The following is a 27,892-nucleotide window of genomic DNA, read 5'->3' as shown; positions in this document are numbered from 1 at the left end:
TGACTGTTACCGTATATTGTCTGTGTTCCTTTCTGGTCTATGTTGCTTTTAGGCTCTCTCTTTGTTTAGAGGACCCCTTTCAAGATTTCCTGTAGGGCTGGTTTTGTGTTTGCAAATTCCTTTAGTTTTTGTTTGTCCTGGAAGCTTTTTATCTCTCCTTCAATTTTCAATGACAGCCTAGCTGGATAGAGTATTCTTGGCTGCATATTTTTCTCATTTAGTGCTCTGAATATATCCTGCCAGTCCTTTCTGGCCTGCCAGGTCTCTGTGGATAGGTCTGTTGCCAATCTAATGTTTCTACCCTGTAGGTTACATATCTCTTCTCCCGAGCTGCTTTCAGGATTTTCTCTTTGTCTATGAGACTCGTAAGTTTTACTATTAGATGTCGGGGAGTTGACCTATTTTTATTGATTTTGAGAGGGGTTCTCTGTGCTTCCTGGATTTTCATGCCTGTTTCTTTCCCCAGATTAGGGAAGTTCTCTGCTATAATTTGCTCCATTATAGCTTCTGGCCCTCTCTCTCTTTCTTCTTCTTCTGGGATCCCAATTATTCTAATGTTGTTTCGTCTTATGGTATCGCTTATCTCTCGAATTCTGCCCTCGTGATCCCGTAGTTGTTTATCTCTCTTTTTCTCACCTTCTTTATTTTCCATCATTTCATCTTCTATATTACTGATTCTCTCTTCTGCCTCATTTATTCTAGCACTTAGCGCCCCCATTTTTGATTGCACCTCATTAATAGCCTTTTTGATTTCTACTTGGTTGGATTTTAGCTCTTTTACTTTTCCAGAAAGGGTTTCTCTAATAACTTCCATATTTTTTTCAAGCCCAGCTAGTATCTTTAAAGTGATGATTCTGAACTCTAGATCTGACATCGTACTAATGTTCGTATTGAGTAGGTCCCTGGCAGTCGGTACTACTTCTTGTTCTTTTTGTTGAGGTGATTTTTCCGTCTTGTCATTTTGTGCAGAGGAGAATAGATTAATTAGAGAACAAAATGCTAGCAGAGTAACCACGTCCCCAGAAAATATGCTCTAAACAAATCAGAAAAGACCTGAAGCAGTGGGATAAGAAAGAGAAAGAGAGAAAAAAGAAAAAGAAAAAAAAAAGAAAAAGATAAAGATAAAGACAAAAACAAACAAAACAAAACAACAACAAAAGAAAAACCAGAATGTGATCAAATATGATCTATATGGTATATAGATCAGTGCCACATACTAGATTTGGGGTGTATTTTGGTCTTTTAGAAGAAAGTGCCTCCCAAAATTTTAAAGAAAGAAAAACTTATATATGTACAAAAATAAGGGTTGATATGATGAAGGGATGGAATATGACTATAAAAAAGGAAATTATAAAAAATTTTATAAAAGTAATTGATAAGAAGTTGTTTGAAAAAAGAAAGAAGAGGATTTAAAAAAAGAAAAAAAAAAGGGAGAGGATGTGATCAGGCAGGGGAATAGAAAACACCATAGACTAGAGATTTAGGGTCTATTTTAATCTGTTAGAAGAAACTATCTCAAAATTTTAAAGAGAGAACAACTTATATATATAAGCCCAAAATATGGGTAACTACTATGAAGGGATAGAATATGACTCTAAAAATGAAAAATAAAAATGCTTTTTTTTTTTAAAAAAGAAGGGATTGATAATATGTTGGTTGAAAAAGGGAAAAAGAAAAATTCAAAAAGAGATAAAAAGACAAAAAGACAGTTAAAAAAATTAACTTTAAAAGACTAAAGAATCATGGTAAAAAAGCCACGAATTCTAGGTGCAGTATTCCCCTAGCGCTGGAGTTCTGCCGTTCTCATTGATCGGTAAACTTGGTCTTGGCTGGCTGTTCTCGCTGATCTTCTGGGGAGGGGCCTGTTGCCGTGGTTTCCAAATGTCTCTGCCGGAGGCGGAATTGCCCCGCCCTTGCCCCCTCCCGGCTAAGTCATCTGCTCGCGTTTGCTCTCCGGGGCTTTTGTTCCCTGCGAGCTTTCCGCACAGCTTTGGAGGCGGAGAGTGAAAATGGCGGCCTCCCAATCTCTGCCCTGGAGGAGCTGAGAACTCGGGCCCCGCTCCTCAGTGAGCCCCCAGAGAAAAGCCACCAGTCACTCCCGTCTCCCCGGTCTCCGGCCGCACTCCATGCTCGCCCGGCCTGTGACCGCACGTCTCTATCTCTGGCACCGACCCCGGGTGGAGTCTCCAAACCCAGCAGATCCCTGTGGTGCACTCCCGCGCGGCTCCTCCCGGGGGAGGAAGGGGAGTCTCCCCGGATCTGCCGCTTGTGGGGTCCCTGGTGGAGGAGCAGGGGCCCGACTGGGCCGCGGATCCCGGTTTATGGCCACCCCGAGCTGAGAGCCCGCGCCTGGGCTCCGCCTCTGCAGCCGGCTTCCCTGCTCCGTTACCTGGGAGCTCTGGCACTCTTAGACACCCCCGGTCCTTCTGTGACCCCGAGGGTCCTGAGACCACACTGTCCCGGAGGGTTCCACCCCCCGCTGAGCCACCAGAGTGACGTCCCTCGGCGGAGCCGACTTCTACAAGTTCCGACTTTGTGCTCCGCGGCTCTATCACTTGCCAGAAGCTGCCGACGGAGGCCCCTCCCCCGCCGTCTATCCTCCCGAATATCGCCTCGGATTCACTTCTCCGCACGTCCTACCTTCCAGAAAGTGGTCGCTTTTCTGATCCAGCAAGCTATCTCTTAACTAATGAGCAAAAATTAGGTCGACCTGATTGATTTTCTAATCCTTATCAAAAATCAAAGAACACCCCTTATCAAGATAGACAATGTCAGTAACTTGAATTTCTTCCAGGATAAAATATGTACTTAAACCAAGTGGTCCAGTATCTTTATATGTCACCCCAACTTATTGGGTTTGTAAATTTGCTCCTGCAAAACAATACAATGTATTTAAAGAAAATTAGGAGTAAGAGGTAAGTTGCCTACATTGGTCACTGTCCAATAAAGTCCATTAAAAATATTGGTTTCATTGTTTATATTTTAAGAAAAGGTACGATTTAGAACAATGTAACTGACTGTAATTGAGTAGCAACATCATTCAAGCAATTACTATTTACACTGGATTAGAGATACTTTTCCTGCTGTTTGTCAAATTCCTTCCTATTCTTTCCCATTCTTTTTTAAACCATCTTATTGCTGAACACTGAAGAGGTTTTATAGCGAAATATTCTATAATTTATAAAATAATTATTTTATAATTTATAGAGTTTATAAAAATATTTCGAGGGCTTGGATTTTGCCATGTGAGAATATCAGAAATGAGTTATGAATGAAATGACATATTTTCCATAATTTTTTTTATATACATGAGGATGCTGCCCAGTACATTTTCTGGAGAAATCTCTATTAAAGGCCAGAAACCACTGCTAATAAGTGATCCTCCTCCACTTCTGAAGAAAATATTTAAGAGCAGTGAGTAATCTCTCTAGCCTCAAGCAAAACTGAGACCTAGAAAAACCATTTCTTCTTATTTTGGAACAGACAGTTTATCTCTGCAGATGGTGATCTCTGTCACAGCTCAAGCTACACAGCAATTTCAAGTTCTATCCAAAGACCCGCTTTGTGCTTCAGAAAGTGTATAAACGTTTACATATGTTTTTTCAAGGTCATGTAATGAATATGCAAAATAAAGGTAAACTAGAAATAGGGGGGAAAATCCTCATTTTTACAGAATCTTTGTGCAATCTTAAACATTTTGAATACACTCCAGTTTCAAAAATAAATATAAAGGTTTCAAAGTGCCAAAAGTTATTGGAACACCAACAAAATAAAACAGGTAGTTAGAAGGATGAGTTCATGGATGGTATTCGTGGTTTTGTATGATTTTGTTAAGTTGCTTTTTCAATTAGTTTTTACAGGAAGATCTGGAATTGTATAATGTGCTTTAAAGGTATTTCATTAAAGCAGTTACTAAAATCTAAACCATTATGAAACACTTTGCCTAATTACATACAATATTGTAATGTATGTGAAAACCTTTTGCAAAATGTGAAGTGCTATACAAAGTGGATTGGATCAATATGTGTTTCCCGATAATGCCAGATAAATGAGCTGTTTCTGTGTCTTTGTAGTAGAAATATCATACTTAAGTGTCAAAAAAAATGTGATATTCTTAAGTTGTTTTTGTATAAATATATGAATACCCTCAATTTCCTAAATATTAAAAACAAACAAACAAACAAAAACACACAACTCAGATATTAGTGCTTTAACTGAGCATAGCGGTGTGAGCAGCACTGGGAGAAGATCCTAGCACACCTAGTGACCTTTACCTTGGTAAACAAAGTGAAAGCCCCGGGCAGATGCTCCGCTCTTTGCGCTGAATCGGAGGAGAATCTGATTTGATGTCGCCAAAGGCAATGTTTCACCTAAAGAAAAAATCAGAGACAATACATGGGATCCCTAGAAGACACCGCACCGTGGTGGACAATAGTTTGGAAAAAAATCATTCACTTGGAATTTTGCATTTAATGGTTGGACTTTTATAAAATTTCCCTTTGGGTTCAGGACCCAGACACCTTGTATCTATCAAGATTTTAAAGCTGTTTTTGTCTATTCATTCTGTTAAAATGTGACTTTAATGATCATCTCATTTAGGCTTCCTTCTGAAGCAAGCACGGGATACATAGGTCTGTTAGCTGACAATGTTGGAAGTGGAAGAGTCAGATTTATTACTGACTCAGAATCAACTTTGAGAATGACTTACTGGGATTTTATTTAAAATAAGAAAATTAAGGAAATCTGAATCCAAAGCTGATTTAAAAATATTAAAGCCTTCAGAGAAAAAAAAAAAAAAAAAAAAAAAAACTTACGAAAATATATTTTCACCTTTTAAAGTACCTCCACACTAGAGGAATGGTCTCTCTCAAGTGCTGCTAAGGGGCAGATGAATGGCATTAGCATTTCAGAGGTGAATTTGTCCACAGGTATCACTATTTTAAATCTGTATCTTCTGGTGCATTTCTAGACATTACATCATTGGACATTGGCAGAAAATAACAAGACATAGATCTTAAGACTCTTGGTTAATGATAGGGAAAACATGGAAATAATCAAATCCTAACCTTGGTTGGCAAAAGTCTGTGACACACCTTTGTGCTTTGATTGTACTTTGATAAATGATGAAAACACATCATGGTACAAACCTTGCAGTTTGTACAAGATCCAAATCCATGAGGGGCTAAGTAAATTAGGCTGTATTGATCAAGCGAGTACTAGTCAGCACTAAAACTAATTACTTTTGATGTATATTCATATTTTTTGATAGGGGAAGACTCCACTTGTGCTTTTATATAAGAGTATGGCAAAAAGACTGAGTTGTGAAAAAACATCCCATGTTTTATGAAGCCCCACATGTTTCCATGCATACATACGCACACACTCATGCATGCCCGTGTGTACATATATGTACCCATATACATGTGTGAGTGTGATGGATCTCTATATGTATGTATTTAAAGGCTGGCAATGATTTAGACCAAAATATTGATACCGTTTATCTCCAGGAAGATCATGAGACATAGAAGAGAAAATAGAATACACAAGATAGTTTATTACCCCTTGTTTTTATGATATTTGCCTTTGTTATTGAAATGGATATTATATTTTCTACAACCTTAATAAGTAAAATGATAAAGGTCAGTGGTTTTATATGTGGGATAAAAATACAGTTGAAATTTTCCATCAAAAATAAAGTTTTATTAAACAAGTGAGCAAATTCAAAGATGATTGCATTTCTCTTTCATTAAGAAGAAAAAATATGACAAGTTCAAAATTAATCATTCTGGCTGTCTAAAGAAAATTCAAGACAATATTCATTGACTGTTTACCTGAATGTGACCCAGAGAGCGAGCTGAGGAGTCTGGCTTGTGGGTGTGTTCCATCAAACAATTCTGCCAAATCGTTCAGTGCCGTCTGGAAATAGGCAAATTGTCCAAACACCACTGCAAAATAAAGGGGGTGGGTTTGCACAGTGTGCTTTCTCAAAAATAAATATGTGGAGATCATGGTTGTACTACCTATTTATTGATTTCTCCAAAGATCATGATCCTAAGAATCCCAGAAACTCATTAACTGGTTTTCTCTGCTTTCTAAGAGTTTTTAGTTGCATAAACAATTTTCTTTTGCTTAGTGATGACTTCATACTTAATAAAAGGAATACAATTACTGTTACCTATATAGTTTGAATATTAATTTTTTCAGTACTACATTAGGATCGTAGAAGAATAGCCACAAAACTGCTCCACGTATTTAAGAGCTGTTAATGACATTTTATGGATACAGGGATCAAGACACCTGTTGGTTTTATAAACAAGCCAAAAAATAAAACTAAAAACTAAAAACTAAGAACATGCCAATTTGACAAAGAATTTAAAATCATTTACCTAGGATTATTCTAAGGCCAAATTCATATGAGCTCATTGCAATTTCTACATAAGTCAGCAACATATTATGGAAATTGCTTATTGTCATTCCACTGCACAGCTTTATTTATCTTATAGGCAATATCAGTAGCAAGAACGCAAGTCCTCCAAGTAGAACACAACTGTGCATTTCACTACTCTGAACTTAGTAAATTATTTTGTACTCAAATCGACAATAGGGCCTTTGCAATATTTAGAAACATTTGTGATTTATGTGTAAGGTTTGAACTAGAATCATTCTAAATCATCCTGAATGAGAAATGGATATGGGCATATCATTTACACATGTCAGAATTCTAACGAACGAGAGTGTTGGCAAGACGGAGGGGATCTAACTGTAACAGCTTGTGTGCATGTGTGTGTGTGTGTATTCTACATATGCCATATATCCTATTACACACATGTATCACATATATACAGGCATGTATATGCATCACATGTAGTAGAATACACACACACCTATATACATGTATTTTTAAGACTTTATAATTCCTTTATAATTTCCTAGAGAGAAACAACCAAAGGAAGCATGGGAGCAAGGAGGACTTTTCCTGTGGGTGAGGTGTTCTAAAACAAAGAATTAGAAAGAGGAAGAGAACTCATGATTTTGACATGGTTCTGGCTCTTACAATACCTTTGTTCACAGCCCCCCGTCCCCCAAAATAAATCTTCGTCATGTTGGAGGCAGGACACTCGGGTCTTTTCAATCATACAAAAGTGAATCATATGCATATAATTTCAAGAAACTTTGATTTAATTAATTACTTAATTATTTTAAGAAACTTTTAGAAAGCATCTACTTTATGCTGGAATCTGAAAATGGCTAAGATGAGAAACAAGGTCCTGGGCCTGCCACATGCCAGTGGTGCTCCCCATGACGGATCGAGATTCAGGGTCTGCACACAGCAGGCATGAGGCTGCTTTGGTGAGCTGCTTGGGCTGAGTTCAGGCCCCTGACTGGTTCCGCTCCAAAGAGCAGACGTCTGCCAAGAGCGACCATTGCTCACTGCCGTGGACACTGCAGCTAGACGTGACCATGACGGGAACGAGTAAGGGGCTATAGGTCGTGAGCCATGGGGCCGCTGTTCCCAGCTGTGGGGGAGTCCATGTCCACCGGGGGAGAGGGCAGCATCACTAGTCCTTAAAGCAGGAGAACTGAAACCCTTCGTGTGTACGAGTGAAATGCAGGGCATTTCTTCCAGCCAGTGAATAGTAAGAGCACGATTCTGCAGGTGACGAATGTGGCCATTGGTCTGGTGTGGCAGGCACTCAGTGAGGAAGGGGAAGAGGAGGGAACTGGGGAGCCAAGGTCCTGGCAGCCTGGGACTTCAGGGCCTGGACCTGAATACGTGGGGTTTCCTCGTGGGCAAAAAAGTGAGTGAAAGATGTCGATCACGGTGTTTCCAGGACCAGAGCTTTGTTTAAGAAAGGATACTTTGGTGATGCTTTTGGATGAAAATAGGGAGAGGACTGGGGTATCTGAAGACCTGCCTCAAACGTCCTTCCCATTTGGAGCCTGTGTTCACCACACTTGTGCCCCTTCCTACCTAGCAAGGTTCACCCCATGAGCTGATGTGGGATTTAAAAAGTGAGCATCTCATAGGCACAGACTGTATTTTATTCATCTTGGCCCTTATGACAATTTTTGAATTAATTATTGAATTAATTTATTTCCCAGGAAAGAGTAAGGAAGAGAAGAAAGTACAAGATAAGACAGTATAGATTAAAATTTTCTGTGTGGATAGAATGTGATAAATGTATATCATTATACATTTCAGATTGGGTAATGGTGATCAATATTTAGGATAGATGTGTGACCTTTTTTTTTCTGCTGACATATCACAATTGTGTTGTGACAATTTGATAAATTTTGAAATAAGCCAAAATCAGAGAATATGGCTGCTATATTCCATTGTGATAAATATATTCTGTCATGTGTCTATGAACAAAAATAAAAGGAATATTCATGGGAAAGTAACTGGAGGATGCTGTGGAGCACTTAGAAAAAATGAATTAAGTGGGACCAAATAAGTGACATTAGTTTAGAGGAACTGGTCCAGCCTAATGAGTGAGGATTAGGAGCTATTCTAAGTTTTCTTATCTGTTTATTATAACACAAGTAAATATTCTGAAGCCCCCTCATTTTTTTTTTTTTTTTAATGACAATGACAGCTGCCATTCATTCACAGAGCAAGTGAATCTGCCCTTTGCCTGCTGGGAAGCTGGTCCCTCTGCCCTGGTCTCCAGGAACACATCCATCAATGCTGATGCTCAGATTACCATCTCTTCTTAACAGAGCAGATGCTACAGAAAGGCCCCTCCCAAAAACCCCATCACTCTTGAGAACTGGCCCAGGGTAGATGCTAAATGGTATGGCTTCAGATACCAAGCAAGTTACATCACACAGTTCATGAAGGGCCCATGACCTAAACTACCTAAGGCTGACGTCAGTGCTTGGTGGAGGTCTTCATTAGCTTTAACAGACCTGTGAATCATAAATAATAGAAATTCACAGAAACCATCTGTCTCCCACATGCCACTTTCAAACCCAGCAATTAACTTTCTTGTCATATAACTAACTGTACTTTTTAAGATGTTTTCCCTCAAACAGATTCTAACCTTAGAATTTTTATAATTTTGCTTTCTATCTATGAGTAGGTGGCTGCTATTTTGAATGTAAAGAACAAAAACAACTATGTAGGGTTTTTAATTTTACTATTGGAAAAAAAAAAAAAAAGAACCTTGGCTACAAAGCTATAAAAGCTTCTCTGTGGTATACTCCAGAAAAAAACTCAAATCATAAGAAATATCTGTGGTCAAGAGTGAGATTGGAGGTGTGGGAATCCAGCTTTGGGTAAATGGAGGGTAGACCCCCCAGGAAGGCCCTTCTAGCAATGAAGTCATTCTGAAAGCTGGCTCAGATTGGAAGCAAAGTGAAAGAGGGAAATTTGCAAGTTAGATGTTGAGTCAGATGGGGGTTCTGCCTGTTTTTGCATCTCTAATCACTCAAAGGTAAATTCAGTGATCCAGTGATTTCCGTCATAATCTGATTACAAAATGTATGTACAAATTAATATACAGTGTCCCCCTGGCCCACTTTACTTGGCGATCCTCCCTTGGGGAAAAAAAATGCTTTCTAACAAAACTGGGAGCAAAGTCAAACACATTCTCTCTGATTATTCTGGATCACAATCTTAGAAGAACATTTAAGCATTTCATATCACATTGATAAAAGAATTGTAGTGGATACTCTATACCTTTAGAAAACTTGCTGCTTTAATAAATTCATCTTTTGCATATGATTTTATTATATTGAGAGCTGAAATATTTGTTTATAAAATGACAGAAACATCAACAATGAAACAAGTATGACACTGAATGATGAATACAACACTAAAAAGCCAACTTACCAAATTCCTTGGGTACTGTTATGGAGTAGAGGCATATTTGACCGGCCGTGTAATTATGAGGGTAGTTGGGTGACAAAACGACCCCTTCAGATCCCGTGTACTGGCCTCCGCAGGGAGCTGCAGGTAGAATCAAGCAAAGGTCATGGGCAGCACCTTCCCCGCCCCGGATGGCCTGCTGAGGATGAAAACTGCGGAGGCACTGAGCGGCTGGCCACCGTTGGTCAAAACCGTAACAAAGTAGCAACGTGAAAAGCCACTTAACATTGTTATCCCAAGTGAAGGAAAAAGAAAAACAGAGTTTCCAGGTTTGAATAAAGAGAACTCCGCTTAGGAGGAAAACCTAAGATGATTTTAGGACCTCTCTCAGCCTGAAATAATCCCGAAAACAGCGGTAACTAACTAGCAGGTTCGATAGACAAATCTTTTTTTTTTTTTTTTTATGTTCAGTTAGGCACATCATTAATTCTTGATGTCGCGTTCCACGGTTCATGAGTTGCGTGTAACACCCAGGGCTCATCACCACACGTGCCGCTATAGACAAATTCCTGAATTACTGAATCTCACCTGAACTTTCTGGTTGGTATTGGTCATCAGATTAATTTAAGAGCCACACAGATGACCTCAGTTTTCTACTGATTTTATGTTACTATGGGACTTAAAAAAAATAATGTTTGCTTTTAGCATTTGGCTGTTGCTTTAACTTTTCACCTCACAGATTTAGTTCAAGAGTAACGGGTACAATTACTAATGTGCCGGAGTCTTTTCCTGTAAGTTTGGTTTAAAACTGAATTAATTCCTAACTAGGAAGTCAGGGCAGATACAACTATGGGGTGTCACGTGCAGAGCTCAGGGTGTGTGTGTCTTCATTTTCCTTCTGATGATTTTATTCACTTGCACATTGCTTTTGCTGAGAAAACACTGGAGCAAAGATCAAAATACTCGCTGTAAGCATCTTAAAAAACAGACATTCAATTGAATCCCAGTCTCATGATTTCCAGTGTTCTAATTAAACTGCCTCTACTTCAGTCCCTCTTATTTCACTTAAGAAAAGGTCCAGGTCAGCGGAGCATGCCAGGAATAGGAGCCACTGAATGGGTGGCCACCTGCCACCTGAACACAATGCCTTCACGGACCTGAAGTCAGAGTCATTTGCAGCATTTGAGAAAGCCTATATTTCTTTCTTTTTTTTTTTTTTAAAGATTTTATTTATTTATTTGAGACAGAGAGAATGAGAGAGACAGAGAGCACATGAGAGGGAGGAGGGTCAGAGGGAGAAGCAGACTCCCTGCCAAGCAGGGAGCCCGATGCGGGACTCGATCCCGGGACTCCGGGATCATGACCTGAGCCGAAGGCAGTCGCCCAACCAACCGAGCCACCCAGGCGCCCCGAGAAAGCCTATATTTCTATAACTTCTTCTTGATATGAGAGTTTTCAAGCACTAAAAGAAGGCAGAAATCAAAGATAATATATTGAATCTTTTGAATGTTAATCAGCACATGTGAAGTCCTAATTGATGGGCATTCTCGACGATTCGTCAAACTCCTTGGAATATAATGACCCTAACTTCAAAGAACCTCATTCATGCTTTGCGAGATTTTGAAGCTGTATCTTACAATAAATAGCGTGTGAAACTTACATCTTATTTTAAGCGTCAAAGGAAAATAGCTTATGCATCCAAAAGCTTTGATCTATTTGTGATCAGCTCATAGAGATTTTAACTATACTAAGTGTGGTCTTCATGCTGATGCCTTAATTTGGAATAATTTTATCATTTCAATGCACTTCCATTGACGTTTTTACAATTCTAAATAGAAAAAATTTATTTTAACTTGGGGTTGTAAGTTAAACTCCCAGGCCGCAAGTTTTGCATGAAATGCTGGGTGACTCATTCTACTAGTTTAGATACATCACTTTTTTTTTTTTCAGCTCATCCATAAAAGTATAATTGGGTTATTTCAGGATTATTTTTTCCTTAAAAGCTTAAAGTTCAAAATTTAAAAAGTAAGTACCAATAAAGAATGGAAATTTACCATCTTTCAGCCATATAAAATTCAAGCAGATGATTGTGCAAATATCCTTTTTTTCATTTAGAAAATTCATCCAGTTCAAATTTTAAGCCACAATTATAAATAAAAAATACAAGTAAATCATCCCTGGGGTAACATTTGGATGCCCAAATTATCAGACAGACTTCTGTCTTATCAAGGACACCATCTAATGAATTTGTGCAAGAATAGCCACAAAGATTTATTTTGTTCAAGGGTAGGATGAAAGAATATTATTTTATGATAACATAAGACATTAAAAAAAAAGACAAAATGAAAGAAAACTGACCTGACATTTTAAGTCCACTGCTGCCTTGATAAATTGTGTTATGCCTACAAGTTCTTCCTCAGACACTAAAGATAAACACCCAAACTTTGTATTTCAAACACAAACATTTGTGAAACTGATAAAAAATATGTAGAGAATTTTCATTTCATTCTCAATAATTATTCTGTCTGTATGACTGTGCTGATGTAAGAAATATATGGGCGTGGGCTTTTCCATAACAGAAATTGGATGTGAGGGCGATCTGGCTGCGACATCTGTCACCCCATTGATCGCCAGGGTTGATTTGGCTGATCTGGCTGGCTAGGCGGGTGTCCCCTTCCTCCCTCACCGCTCCATGTGCGTCCCTCCCGAAGCTACGCGCTCGGTCGAAGAGGACGACCTTCCCCGATAGAGGAGGACCGTTCTTCGGTCAAGGGTATAGGAGTAGCTGTGCTCCCCTGCTAGAACCTCCAAACAAGCTCTCAAGGTCCGTAACAGAAATTATTTTATGCTACTGTGATAAAAGAAAAATAGATAGGTGCTTATTCTTTGGAAATCGACGTATTAAACAAATCATTTCCTAAATGAATACAGAGTTGCAACAGCAATATGGCAGATGGTCACAAGAAACATACTCATCCATCTGGTTAATTGGAATACATGCCTCATATGTAAAGGCAACAAAATACAATCAAATTGACTGTAAACCAAAAACAACACATCAAACATCCTGCCCCATGAAAGGGGATCTAGGGTGTTCCCATTTCAGTTCTGACTTTATAGTAAATTTCAGTGAAGAAAAACTGGAGCCAACAGATGAATCACCAAGAAAAAAATCATATCCTACATTTAAAAAAAAACTAGTCCAAAATGCACTGACCATATTCCATAATATATGAACTATCAAAATATTAAAAATGTAGCAGAAGTCCCTTGATTTTGTGGGTCATCTGAATGATCCACAGATATTGATTCATGCACAAAATGTACTTTTCTCCATGACAGATCCCAAACAAACTATGGTGGGAAGTAATTTCTGGTTTAACGATTTGGGGGTTTGAGTTTTGTTGAAATGTAAATAAATAGCATAAATAAAAATTTATGTTTTATGCACTTTGAGGACTGATAAATAGAAAGTGTGCCTGACTTTATAGGTGGTAACTTATGTGGTATATCTGCTGGGAAGTTCAGTGTGTAAATGCATTGGAGATACTGCGATTACATGCTCAATAGTCACATGCTGACTGGATGTGATCGACAGTCTGGGATCATTGCCCTTTGTTATATGAAAATGATCATTTGTGCTACTTACATATAGATTAAAATTCACATATAGAATAAAATTTACATATAGAATCAAGATGTTCTATTTATTGGGCATCTGCTTTGCTTGGGAGCCTTATGCATATCCCATTAAATCTTCCCAGCACTGGTTAGGTAGGTATTCTTACCCTCTGAGCCCTGGGTGGTGAAGATAGGATTTGGCTGCCTCTAGATGGGTAACCCTGGGTCCCCGCTCTAGCCCCGCCCTGAGAAACTCTCTCCCAAACCATGAGGGTCCTCAAGACCCAGGCGGGCAGCTTGTGGGCAGCCCATGACCCCTGGACTATGGCCTGTGGGTGTGCACTCCCCAGGCCTTTCAGGAGCTAAGGGGCTGGTGGCTGTCAGGGTGAGAGCAGAACAAGGCAGCCAGCTGGGTTCCACACCCACATCCCTGGGGCCCTCCTGCAGGACAGGAACGGGGTGCGGGGCCCCCACTAACAGGACCCACTCCCTGACAGGGGGCATGAGCTCACACCTCACCCCTCCTGTGTGTTCCATCTGGAGCCCCTCAGCCTCCCCTCCTGTGGGTACCCTGCAGCGCCCTCCACTGTGTTCACCTCCCAGATGCCTCTCATTCTAGTTTTTAGTAAACTTAGCTAGAGGACCCACAATTTTTATGTTGTTCAATCTCCCAAAGCAAGTCACACAATAACTTAAATATGTAGCTGTTCAGCATTTTTCATTAAATAGATCCATGGAGGGGTGCCTGGGTGGCTCAGTCGGTTAAGCATCTGCCTTGGGCTCAGGTCATGATCCCAGGGTTCTGGGATCAAGTCCTGCATCAGGCTCCCTGCTCAGCAGGAAGCCTGCTTCTCCCTCTCCCACTCCCCCTGCTTGTGTTCCCTCTCTCGCTGTCTCTCTCTGTCAAATAAATAAATAAAAATCTTTAAAAACAATAAAAAGATATCCATGGAAAGCATGGATTCATAAATTGACCTTTCTGATCATGATTTAAAATTCAAAACTAACTTAAGCTGCCTAGAGCTAAAAATCTACAAAATTCCCTTATAAATTTGCTTTTTATATATGCATATTATTTTACATATATATGTGCATGTATTGTGTACATGATACACATATATTTAATCTACATTTAATATACGTTTAATTTTTATTTAACCTAATATATTTACTTTTTCCTAATGTATTATGTTTCCTAATATGTATTTAATATATCTTAATATATATTATATGTTTATATGTTTATGTATTACTAACAATATAAATAAATAATATACTTTTTATTATATGTTTACAGGTTTATTTCCCTTTATATTTGTAGGTCTGTATATATGTATATATATAAAGAATAATTTACATATATAACGAGTGATTTTCAAACTTTAAAATGTAAAAATTAACTGCAAACATTGAAACAGAGGTTTTAGATTACTTTTTAAGAATTTGAGATGAATGATGTTTCGCAGGCCCTTTCAAATCTATGAGGTTCTTGGGCATTTTATTTTATATATAGGGCATTATTTATATTTTATAAAGGGTACTTGCATTTTAAATGTAATTAATATAAGATGGAATTTAATAGAAGTTCCTATGAACTTTAATATATACATATATGTGGATTTTAAGTCTATCTTTTTTTTTTTAAGATTTTTTATTTATTTATTTGAGAGAGAGAGAATGAGAGAGAGCGAGTACATGAGAGGGGGGAGGGTCAGAGGGAGAAGCAGACTCCCCGCCGAGCAGGGAGCCCGATGCGGGACTCGATCCAGGGACTCCAGGATCATGACCTGAGCGGAAGGCAGTCGCTTAACCAACTGAACCACCCAGGCACCATTTAAGTCTATCTTTTATAGCTAAATCTCCATGTGACCATTGGGATAACCCCATAGCGGGTGTTAGGCAGATATTACCATTGTCCCTTTAGGGAGGACACAGAGGTCCACAGGCACTGGGCCACTGTTCCACTTCACCCAGGGACTTAACAGTTGGTCTGGAACTAGATTCCATGTCTGTGGCTTTTCCTCTGGGCTGAAATAGTGCCGATGCTGTGGGGGGAACATAGATTTGCAACGAGGAAAACCCACAGGACCTGACACATACTTCGAAGTAACTATATTAGGATGGCCTTCTTTCTCATGCTCCGTGGAAGAGAGTATGATGCTGTGACTCAAACCTTATCAGTTAAGTTCAGACACTAATGAAAAACGTCATGGACACACGCACCATGCATGAGCCCACAGCACACTTACTTTCCCTCTCAGCACGCTCTGCTCTTCCAGACCCCCTGAAATCGGAGAAGCATCCAGAATTCTACTTTTACTTTTATTATTAAAATGTGTAAGATTAGGAAGATTCAACAGGCTGCAGATTTTTTCCATTAAAAATTACTTTCAGCCATTCACTGGTTGATTCTGCTGGATCCTGGCGAGGCAGGCTTCCTCAGCCGAAAAGCCCTCAGGTTCATAAACGCAGAAACAGAAGGCGCAGTACGACCCAGGGCATTAACCCAGTTTGTTTGTTTTGTTTGCTTTAATTTTTATGTGCCAATTTTTAAATTCCACCTATGTGGTCAAAGGTATTAGTGTCATTGTGAGCTGTCCTGGGGGAGGGGAAAGTTTTGGGTAAGTTCAATATATCTAACTAAACTGGCCCTTGAGTTCACCCCAAAATAACTTGGAAATCATTTTTTTTTTTCCTGCCAAAACTCATGGGGTTTTACCATCTTCTTTTTAATGTGTGTCCCTCTCAGAGTAGAGGGTACAAGTCATCCGTCTACAGCTGGAGGAGTTTTGTCTGGAGACTCCGATGACACCACGGACTAGAGTCACATACAGCGCGGCCATCGACCCGGAAATCTCTGTCACCTCCTGTCACTGCACGGCCCAGGGCATCTGCCACCAGGCTGCTCTCACCACAGCTCTCTCCGTGAAGGCTAATCGGACCTTTTAATATGCGGCTTTATTCATTTCATGCCCATATAAAGAATTACAATGATTGATATTTTGGGGGAAAATGACACATAAATAGATATATATGGAGAGAGACAGAGACAGAGAAGGAGAGATGCAGAGAGACCTAGAGACACAGAAAGACAGAGACAGGGAGAGAGTGCCCCTAGACACTGGCAATTAGTACCTCTTATGTACCTTGAGCCTAGAATATGCAAACACAGAAGTTAAAAATGCCAAATTGTCTAACTGAGAGAAAAATACCGGCCCTTCCAGAAGCCCATGACAATGGCCAATACACTAGTTCCGTTAAATGAGGGAGGAATGTGAAGTTCTTGGTCCACATTAGCATGTACGCAATCCGACCCCAACCAGTGGTTAGAGGAATGAGCAGTGAAGTGTGACAGCGTTTTAAAATGAGATCGGGCATTCCAAAATAAAAGTATTACTGAAGGGAAACACAGAATCCATGCGTACCGTTGCAGGAAGGCAAGGCTCGGCTCCAGGCAGGTTTTCCGTCTGCTCCGATCACACACATGATGGACGAGGGGTCCACAATCTTGTAGCCAGAGTCACACTGGTAAGTGACAGTTGAGCCAAGCTTGAAGTCCGTGCCAATTCTCGTCCCGTTCATTATATTTCCAGGGTCAAAACACGCTTCCCGTGGCTTCTCTGTGGAAGAAATAAATGTCAGCTCCATGAGGGCAGGAATCTTAACCTTCTGTTCGTTTGATGGCTTACTCTTTTTATTTAGTGCCTAGAACAATGCCTGGTGTACAAGAAAGGCTCAAAAAGTATTCACAGATTGACTAATGACCAAGCTATTAGTGAATTATCAAGTTCATATTAATAATGATATGTCATAAAAATGATTATCAAGTTAACAATTATCAGTTAATAATTAAATATCATAGAAAAATAGGGAAAAAAACTATTTAATGAAAATATATTTCTTTTTTTAACCATATTTTATTGAAGAATTGCTATTGAATTACTGTCATTTAGGTTAAACAAATACAGCATTATTTTTTTGTGCATCTTTTTCTCCCTCCTCTGGATTATAGTGCTGAACCAAAGACATTGACTTAGGAAGAGTTGAGGTCATTTTCGACCTTTGGACTTAAAGCCTATTGAGGTGAAATCACAGCACGTGTTAGAAAGAGGTGAGAGAATGCGGCTTCTCAGGAAGACTGGTTTGGTTCATGCAAGCTAAGCGTCCTTTCTGATACTGGTAATAGCAGGTGAACCTTCCTGGGAAAGTGCTTATGGATGAACCCCAAGCACCGCATCTGCCCTGTAATAACCACTCAGCCATCCCAACCTAATTGCAGGAACTGCCCAGATGAACCCAGGCCTGTTCCGTACCAGGCACTGAGCTGGGGGTATTGCAAGCTTTAATTCTGCTCCTCACGACGCCTCTGCGGGGATTCTCACCAGCCGGCTGTCAATGTTGAGAATCTGAAGCTTGAGCTTGACAAGTTAAAAAACTTTCACTAAAAGCCTGTCTTTTCCCAAATATAAATACAAAACTGTCTATTTCTTTTTTTCCCTCTGAGACTTGTAGCTATATGGTTAATTCCAGTTAACTTTTGGTGACCTTAGTATTTTAAATGTCTTTATATTCAGTAGACCTTCCAAAATATTTCTAAATGGAAACATATATCTATAGTTATATTGTACATCATTTCATCATTTGAACTGCTTTTTGCTTGTTCATGTCAACATTCTTCATGCCGTCATCAAAGTTCCTGGTAATGTCAGAAGGCTCGAGAACTGACTTTTACAGATCTTCAAGTGATCAATATAGAAGTTGTCTGAGGTTTTCATCATTTTTTAGCTGAAAGTTATAAAAATACAATTTGGCTTGTGTATGTGTGTGTGTGAGACAGAGGGAGGTTGGGGTCATTAATGTGAATACACACTGAAGGATAACATGTCTTTGCTCTCTCCTTTTGGCTTGACAATCTTTTCCCCTGTAGAAAGTTTACATGTCAGTTCCTCCATTCATTGTAGAAAATCCAGTGCTGATCACACATATAAAAGATTTCTGAAAATTATAAGGGGTAGACTGAATTGTTTTTGGCTGGGATTAATATTGGTCCCTATTTAAATCTTTTCTTACTGATTGTTTACATGCTGCTTATTACTAATCCTACACACTCGTGTTTGGTGGAAGAGCATCCTGAGAGATTGTGCATGTATGCCATGAAGGATGAATAATGAAATGAGTTTTGAAAACTTTACACTGTACATTCTCTTAGGAATGGATGATATTTAGAAGAGGAAAAAAGCACAAAGTGTGGGAAGTTTGCAGGAAAAAAAGAGACCTGTTTAACTATTTATTCCTTATTTTCCATTATATTTATAAAAATCTATGTGTCAACATCAGCCAAACAGAGATGTCTTTGGCAATTGCTGATTTAATCTTAATTCTTAATTATAAGAATCTATTATGCTATTTTACTGACTTCCATACTTTGGCTAAAATGGAATATATACTAAAAATATTATAGATTATAATATATTATCTCATTATATATTATAATACATAATATATATTAATTAATTGAACATGTTAATATATTATAATATACATTATTATATTATACTATTGTTATATATTATTATAGTATCACATTATAACACATTATTATATATTATTATATTGTAATATATGTTTTTACATATATTGCATTATAACCAAAGCATGTAAATGTATGCAGACATATATATAAATCAATGTATATTATATGAATATATAATCTATGATGACATAGAACCGATAATACATATTATTATGTGTAAAATAATATAAAACCTTCTTGCAGGCTTTTATTGGGCTGGTATTGGAGTCTGTCCCTGAGAACTGTGGATTGTGTTGGGACCAGTATTCTAATCATTTTGTTGAAAGCCGATCTGGGTATTTTGCAGGGTAGGTGACGTTGTGTTAACTCTCTGTAGCTGCATAAATCCCATACAGAGCCTGGAACATTTAGTTTAAGCAGAGAAGGAACGGATAAATAAGCCAAGGGGTCCTGAAAGGTCGCTCCAAGGAGATTGCTTACCACCGGTCCAGCAGCGCGCACAGAGCATCCAGCAGACAGGAGCTCTGGTCTAGTCTCGGGCGTTTCCTGCACACACGGCAGCCCCCCTATTCAGGACGCCCTCCCACACCCCCAGGAATGCCTGAAACTGCAGATAGCACCAGACCCCACATATATACGCCTATGACAGTTTAACTTATAAATACGGCACACTAAGAGAGGAGCAATAATAATTAACGGTAAAATAGAGCAATTATAACAATATGCTGTAATAAAAGTTATGTGAATGTGGTATTTCTCTCTCTCTCTCTAAATATCTTATTGCCTTGTCCTCACCCCCCTTGTGACAGGGTGAGAGGATAAAACGCCCACCATATGGGAGGTTAGAGGAATGACCTAGACGGGGTGATCCAGCGTCAGGCGACGGGTGACCCTGAGACTGTAGCTCGGGGGGAGGGGCATCTGCTGAGGACAGACGCAGTGGACCCCGGTCACCCACACCGAGAACAGGGCAGCAAACCACAGAGAAGGGGTCTACCACACATGCCCGTTGCCTTCTCAGCCTCTTAATCATGTTTTGTTATAAATCTCTTTTAGTTTAGTTGACTGGTTAATGCCACTTACAGGATTATCTGCATGGTGTCACTAAGTTAGGTTTCTGATGGTAAGTGTAGTCTTCAATTCTCCAAAAGAACTGCGTCAAATCTTTTGGTCCCATTCATCCAGCTGTCAGTTCAGGATGTTTCACCATAAATCACAGATACTGTTTTTGCTTACAGTTTGTCACATTTTCTAATTCAATGACTTCATAACATGCTGTGTTTTGCCATAGTTTGTGTCCATTCTCCTTAAGGAGACACCCCTGAGTATCCCCGCCCTGGGGGCGAGCGGGTGGAATCAGCCAGGGGCCAGAGATGATGTCTCAGCGAGGCTGCCCGCGGCTCCTACTCATCGTGCTGGAGCGTAGGTTCTGCTCCCTGCATCCCTGACCCTCCAGGGTTGCTTGCTGGGGCAGAGCAAGATATTGCCCCTTCCCTTGTCTTCCGCTGGTTGTATTTGTTCACCGCCTCTACTGGAGAGCTCTCCAAACATTAAGAGCTCCAGCCACCAGATAGATGGCTAGTCTGGTCACCAAAGAACCCAAACAAAAGATGCAGGTCTTTCCTCCCACTCTTATTCACTCGCTCATTGATCATCTATTCTAGAATGCCCTGGAGCGTACACGGTGTCCAAGTAGGCAGTGATAATGTGTACATCCCTATATTTAGATGCAGTGTCCTGCTTTTTTAAATTCATTATAGAATGGGCATTGTCATGGTGAAGTGCATGTCTGTGAGTACTTGTTAATACAGAAACTACCTGATGATATGGTAAATGCTTAAAAGTACTGTCTTCAATTATTCATAAACATTACAGATCCCATCCCCAAAGCACCAGAACTTCGCTGATTGCTGAATTGCTTAAATTTTTCTCTATTGCACATTTTAAGAAGAATTCAAAAGTTTTGTAGGTTTTGGTGTTTAGAGGGAAATACATTAATTTTCTACTTAAAACCATGTAAAGAGATACAAGTCCAGTGAGGAGTTAACAGAGATGAAATGTGTTTTGCATTTTATTTGACAATTTAATTACTAGTAATAAGTAACTCATAAGTTTAAATATACATATTTTCATTATTTTTTCCAAAGCACTCACTACTGTGAATTGATATTTCATTAAGTCCTTTTCTCTAATTCTTAGTAATGTACCTTGCATTTTCTTTGTTCACACGAGAAATGGATTTGGAAAGCATGTAATTATCTTCATGATTCTATAGCAAAACTCTTAGTTTAGGCTGGTTTTTGTTTGTGAGTTTGTCTCTGTTTGTTTTCTCTGGATGTTTGGTAACGGTGATGGTGGATCCCAAATGAAGTGGGAGACACCTGTCTGGTGACCACACAAGGAATCTCTGCCTGCCCTAGGCTCCTCATCGGACCAGCGCCCATGGGTGCAAGGGCCCACAGATATTACAAGGAAGACCCACAGATATTACACATGGAAAAACATGGAGATAAATCTAAGCTATTTTGATGTACTTGATCTTAGTCATTCTGATGAAATAAATCAGAAGATATTAAAACACATCTTAAAATAATTCTTATATGCCATCAAATCCTTCAGTACACAAATCACAATTTATTTTTACATGGCCATAAATTCAGAGAAAAAGAAATTATTCATTTTTTTTTTTTCTTTCAGCTAAGGTAGAAATGTGTCTCTGGATTTTCTTCTCCACTGGAAAGATCGAAATGTCTTTCCCCAGACGGGTGACAGGGATGTGAACATTTTATGTATTAAACAGACATGCAAGACGTCAGAAATAAATGCTTGCAATGGAAAAATCTCGATACAAATTATTTGGCACACAAATTAAGCTGATCACAGTACCTTTAAATTCAATTGCGAACCCCGACAAGCCCACAGAAGCATCACTCCGAAATGCCAGAAAAAGACTATTTCCGCTACTCTCTATTCTTTCTGGGGCTTGAGAGCCCTGAAAACTTCCAAGGAGCGGTCTGTTGGAGTCCTCTCCTTCATAGATATGTAGGAAATCATAGCTGGGCTCCATGTTGAAACTAAAGGAAAGAGAATTCATCAGGTTAGGCATCTAATACGTGTCTCTCGTCTTCCAGACCAGAAAGTTGCTGAGATCACACAGTGAGTTCATTTGCTTCCAAGCAACACTTGTTAAAAATTAGAACAACCCGAAAGTTAAATGTAACGATAATTTAAATATCAAAGTAGCGGTGCGTATAACAACTATCAATGATAAATACTGTTAATATTTTACATAATGACCACTGTATTGAAAATAGTATGATTTTGAAGTTATCAGTAAGAAGATAAATCCTAATAACGTGGACACAGTATCTCTTCCCCGCACCCATGGAATTGCTAATGAAATATGGTTTGAAAGAAATGGGCTCAAAAGGGAAGAAGTCCCACTGATACTTGATTTTTATGTGAATATTTTTAGTTTGAAAAACATGTATCTTTGGTATTATATTAAAGTTTTGTTTAAAAATTTCTTTCCCTGTGAGTTTGTTTTTACTTTTAAAAATGTAATTGCTTCTCCTTGCTTGGGTAAATCGGCTGATGTGAGTCATCCCTGTGATGGTGCAGAGTGTGGTAGGCACCTGCTCCATCCCATGTTTCTCCATCACTGACTTTATCCCAGTTTTCTCTTTCCCATTCCCTTCCTTCTGTCTCCACTCCTCTTTCTTTCTTCCCTAGTATTAAATATCCTGGTTATCCCCAAAGCTCTCAAGTGGGATTTGGCTTTCAGTGTCTCTGGCATTTTTTTTTTTTTAAGATTTTATTTATTTACTTGAGACAGAGAGAATGAGAGACAGAGAGCATGAGAGGGAGGAGGGTCAGAGGGAGAAGCAGACTCCCTGCAGAGCAGGGAGCCCGATGTGGGACTCGATCCCGGGACTCCAGGATCATGACCTGAGCCGAAGGCAGTCGCTTAACCAACTGAGCCACCCAGGCGCCCTCTGCCATTTTTGATGAGAAGGCTGATGATAGTCTGGGAGCTTCAAAAATGTACATACTCCAACAAAAAACTAAACTTGCAGATGGATAAGATCCCAATGAGATCAGAACAAACCAATAAATTAGAGGAATTTAAGTAATGCATCCTGCCTGGCCTTCCACTTCTCCCCCATCTCTGATTCAGGGCCTTTGTTTCCTTAGCAAGGACTCATTCTGAGCAACTTCTACTCTCTCTCCTTTTAGTTGGCAGCATGTTTGGATAACAGGGATGGAGAGTCAGGAGTCTTAGTAATCACAAACATGGGCTTTGTTTAAGTGGTTTTGTTTTTCTGGAGATACAAGGGATGACACATGAACACAAGCTCTCTCCAGAAACTGTCCACAGCATTCTGAAGGAAGTGACAAAGAGGGGGCGCCACGGAGGACCCAACACGAATGGTGCACCCAGCGCTGCATCACGCCATCCCACTTTACGTCAAGGCTACACTGGGTCCCGTGGGAGGTCCCCGGACATATTTATTAAAGGAAGTTGTCAAAGGTCTCCTAGTCTATTTATTTGACCGATTCCTTGAAATCAGAAATGAGCAAGGAGTAAAAGATTGGCATGAGCAAGGATAAAGGCACCAACAGGAATTGTATCAACCAAGTGGAATTTAATTAGAATTTTTTTGGAACACTTTAAAGAATGTTATTAGAATCTGGTCACACTGCACCCCCAATAATTGGCATAGCTAATTATTGTGACAGATCATTTTTGAGCACTGGAAATACATCAAGTCACAGACGGAAAGCATTCTGACTGCTTGCTTGCTCCCTCTCTCTCTGGATATACCGTAATCCGTGCATAAAAGTCTGGAGTGAAACTTGTAATTCATTATGATTCCATTTGTAATATCCATTTTTTTTAAGATTTTATTTATTTATTTGACAGAGAGAGAGAGAGACAGCGAGAGAAGGATCACAAGCAGAGGGAGAGGGAGAAGCAGACTCTCCCTGAGCAGAGAGCCCGAAGCCAGGCTCAATCCCAGGACCCCGGGATCATGTCCTGAGCCAAAGGCAGATGCTTAATGACTGAGCCACCTAGGCGCCTGTAAAATCCATTCTTAATTCTATTTATGCTAGCTGCACAACCCATGAACCCCAATAACAGGCCAAAGTCTGGCCCAGCTTTTAAACCAAATTTAAACTGAGTCTCAGTGTGTGAGTAGCGTAGGCCCCACAGTGTGCAGGGGTCTGTGTGCTGAGCCATCCTCCCCAATCGTCCCAAGTGCCAGGATGAGCTTTGGAGCTAACGTTCCAGGTCACGTAATGCTTTGTCTTTACTGGTAGTAAGGCCGGCTGCCATCCACCCCCAGCCCCATAGAAACACACCTGACTTTGGTCACCTTCTTGAAACTGTGCATCTGGGCATCACGTATCAATGCCAGCCCCCTTTGCTGGGGTAGGTGAAACCCTGTCCCCCACCCAGTGCTTCTGGTCTCCCCTCCATCTACTGAGTAGATCTGGTTGGAAGGTCTCAGGATCATTCCCACCTAAGCACACACATGTTATCCGTGTCTTAGAAGTCCCAGGTGTTTGATTTTTCCATGAAATTGGGTCAGCTAATGACTTAAGAATCTAAAAGGTGGAAGAAAGCATGGAGATTTTCTACTTCAACTTTTTTCCAGAGAGGTGTGTAAAATAAGTAGGAAAAAAAGTCTTCTTGTATAAAACCGCCTTCTGTCTTATCACGTGGATTGCACTTTGGGAACCTTGATAATTAGTCACTGTGACACATTGGAAGATAGGAAACTTTTACTTATAAGGCTCTGTGTTTTCTAAAAGGCTTTTGTTAATTCATTTTTAATCTCCTGGTACCAGTGGTGTCTCTTGGTTTTAAGGAAGGCACTGGTAGAAGTTAGCATTCACAAAACCCACAAAGATATCCAAAAATATAGCAGCAAATGTTCAGTGGTTATGTGCAATAGCTGAGTGGAATACTAAGTATTCATCAGGAGGTAAATTTATAGCAGCTTGAGTAAATTCAAGACACGATGGCTTATCAAACTACTTAACATTTAGCATTACGGGCATTTAAAATTACACTGATTCAGATCCCATCAGGAGGAGAAAGTGAAAGAAGATAATCACAACCAGGCCTGGAGTGGTGACATAAACATCAGAAAAGGAAACGTGTTCAATTGACAAATAAATGTAATTATACCACTTCACCCTGGAGAGGTAAGAGGTCAATAGGACAGCCTATAGAACCAGTTATTTTTTTAAAACACCCCTTCCTTTAGTTCAAAAATCAAAATGCAGAAGTGGAGATCTTTGGATTTGGAAAAAAAATCAATTATCATATACTAGATACAGGTAAACGATAGTCCTATAGAATTTATATTTATAAGATAATCACAATGTTTGAAACTTCATCATCAAGTTTAGCAGGAGTAAGTTAATTTTTTAAAGAGTAATGGCTATTAATTCAAAGTTCACAGCAACCACATTTGGGGGAACTTCCATTTTCAAAATTCTATCAAGTCATGATATCTCAATGATAATGAAGATATCACAAATACAAAGGGCTGCCTTTGGGAATATCAGACAAGATGTATGATGGAAATGAATTCGTTATCACGCATGTGGAGAAATAGGAGACACTGATGAGAAATTATACTAAGTATATCTATATCACTTTTTTATTACTTTTCTTGAATATCCTGTAAATTAAGCCTTCTCATGTGGAACATATTGCATGCAAGAAAGTATTTAAAAGTAATTCTTGCTATGTCGTGTGTGTCCTAAGATAAGTAGAATGCTCGACAACAAAGTAATATATTTCCATTTATGTCATTTTGCAGCCTGATGTAGTATCTATTAGAATGAGACTGAGTGGCTTCATTCGATGTAAAACTGGGCAGTCCATGAAGGGATACACGAAGGAATCTTTAGGTATGACTTTGACATTCTGTAGGTATGACTTTGACATTCTATAGGTATGACTTTGACATTCTGTAGGTATGACATTGACATTCTATAGGTATGACTTTGACATTCTGTAGGTATGACATTGACATTCTATAGGTATGACATTGACATTCTATAGGCATGACATTGACATTCTGTAGGCATGACTTTGACATTCTGTAGGTATGACTTTGACATTCTGGAGGTATGACACTTCACATTCTACCAAAGAGAGATTCTGCAAAAGATGGTACCTTTTGAAAATCAAGGCAATGACAAAGTCTGGATTCACTTTTATCCTCCAGTCACATTCTTTGCCGGGAGGATATGGCTGTGGGTAGTTCGGTGACAAAATGACACCTGCTGGGCCGGTCAGGTTCCCTCCACATGCAGCTGTCATGGAAGAGGAACAGTGCTGGTCAGTGTGAGGTAAGACAGCGCATAATTCGTCAAGAACATTCACTACGTGTTGGGGAATTAAACAATCTTCCAGGTGAAAACTGAAGATCCAGGAGGGCTGTACATTTTTCAAGGATTTGTTCATGATTTCTACATAACGTGCCATCCTGTTTTTAGGGAGGATTTTTAACTGCTGACAAATAAACTTGACTTGCTATAATCTTAAGCTTTACAGATTACTTTACTCCCCCACACTCCTAGGATGCACACAATACACACACAAAAACACTCGGGAAGGCGAAAGAAATCCCCATGAACATCATTTATGGTCCTGCTAATTCTTCTGTTCTTGCTAGTCCACAAAGTCATTGCCAGTTTGTTCTAGAAGGCATGCTTCATGTCCACTTGTGTTTCACTATTGCCTGGCATGGTTTTTGATCAAGTATTCAGGAAATATTCATCGAGTGAACGCATACACATTATTCCCCATATTTCTCACCGTCCTCTGATGTGTGTAAGGTTTGGGACACAATTCAGAAATGACAAAACTAACAAAGTGTAAATGACATCTGGGAATAGAGAACCAAAAACAGACGGAGCTAGGACGTCAATCCTAAAAATACTATGTGATCACAATGCTCAGTATGTTACTATCAGAAAAAAGCACTGTAGATGATGCTGATCAATCTACTCTTTTTTTTTTTTTTTTTACCTATCACATTTTAATTACCTGGGTTTACATTTCTATTAGGAAGATGACAATTATGAAGTTCAACGGTGTTAAGAGACAAGCCAATTTCCCTTCTTAAACCTCAAAATGTTTAGGATGGTTTCATTTATTACATAGGATTTCTGTTAAATCTTCCATCATGTGGAAGGTGTGAAAACACTGCAAAATTCACAAGTATATACATTTCAGATGCATTCAGGAATGTGCTAAGTTTACGGTTCTCCATATCAAATACTGAGGTTTGTCACCAAGTTGCTTTAAGAAATCAGCCCAATTAAATTAAAATACTCCATCTAAACTAGATATTTTATTTCACATAATTGACCATGTATGCATATAGAAAAAAAAAAGGTAAGTAGAGAAAGAAATACCCTAATTGGCAATCTTTTATACACAAACACACACACACACACACACACACACAAATGACTTTTTTGGAAATCATATGAAGGTATGTGTGTGCGAATTTTCTGTGATGACTGTGTCTTTAAATACTCATTTAGCACTCCTGAAAACAATGTTTTCAATAAGATATATTCTAGTACTTTCTGTTAAAATTTCAGTCTCATTAAAGGCAAACTCTACATAGTATCGTAGGAAATACTTATAGTGGATTCAGATATATACTCGAGTAAGATGATATAATATTCACAGAAATGGTTAAACCCACATTTCCCCAGCATGCAGTTTGATTTTAATAAACTCCACTGAGAATTGCACTACTGGGTATTTACCCCAAAGATACAAAAGTAGGGATCCAAAGGGGTACGTGCACCCCGATGTTTATAGCAGCAATGTCCACAATAGCCAAACTGTGGAAAGAGCCAAGATGTCCATCGACAGATGAATGGATAAA

The 27,892-nt window shown here is 39.3% G+C and overlaps 1 protein-coding gene across 1 annotated transcript in view; it reads right to left on the bottom strand.

The window, feature by feature from the left end:
* CSMD1 (CUB and Sushi multiple domains 1) overlaps window positions 1–27,892 on the bottom strand; it is a 519,075-nt gene that overhangs the window by 258,482 nt on the left and 232,701 nt on the right. The window contains exons 17-21 of the mRNA XM_035003847.1: window positions 26,162–26,300; window positions 21,852–22,039; window positions 16,858–17,052; window positions 5,832–5,945; window positions 4,275–4,370 (exon numbers count right to left, since the gene is read on the bottom strand). Coding sequence (XP_034859738.1) covers window positions 4,275–4,370; window positions 5,832–5,945; window positions 16,858–17,052; window positions 21,852–22,039; window positions 26,162–26,300 — 732 coding nt within the window. The remainder of the gene's footprint in view (window positions 1–4,274; window positions 4,371–5,831; window positions 5,946–16,857; window positions 17,053–21,851; window positions 22,040–26,161; window positions 26,301–27,892) is intronic.

The sequence above is a fragment of the Mirounga leonina genome, unplaced genomic scaffold (genome assembly GCF_011800145.1).
Source record: "Mirounga leonina isolate KUSES-001 unplaced genomic scaffold, KU_Mleo_1.0 Mir_128, whole genome shotgun sequence".
Taxonomy (NCBI): domain Eukaryota; kingdom Metazoa; phylum Chordata; class Mammalia; order Carnivora; family Phocidae; genus Mirounga; species Mirounga leonina.
This window is presented reverse-complemented; position numbering and strand designations above follow the sequence as displayed.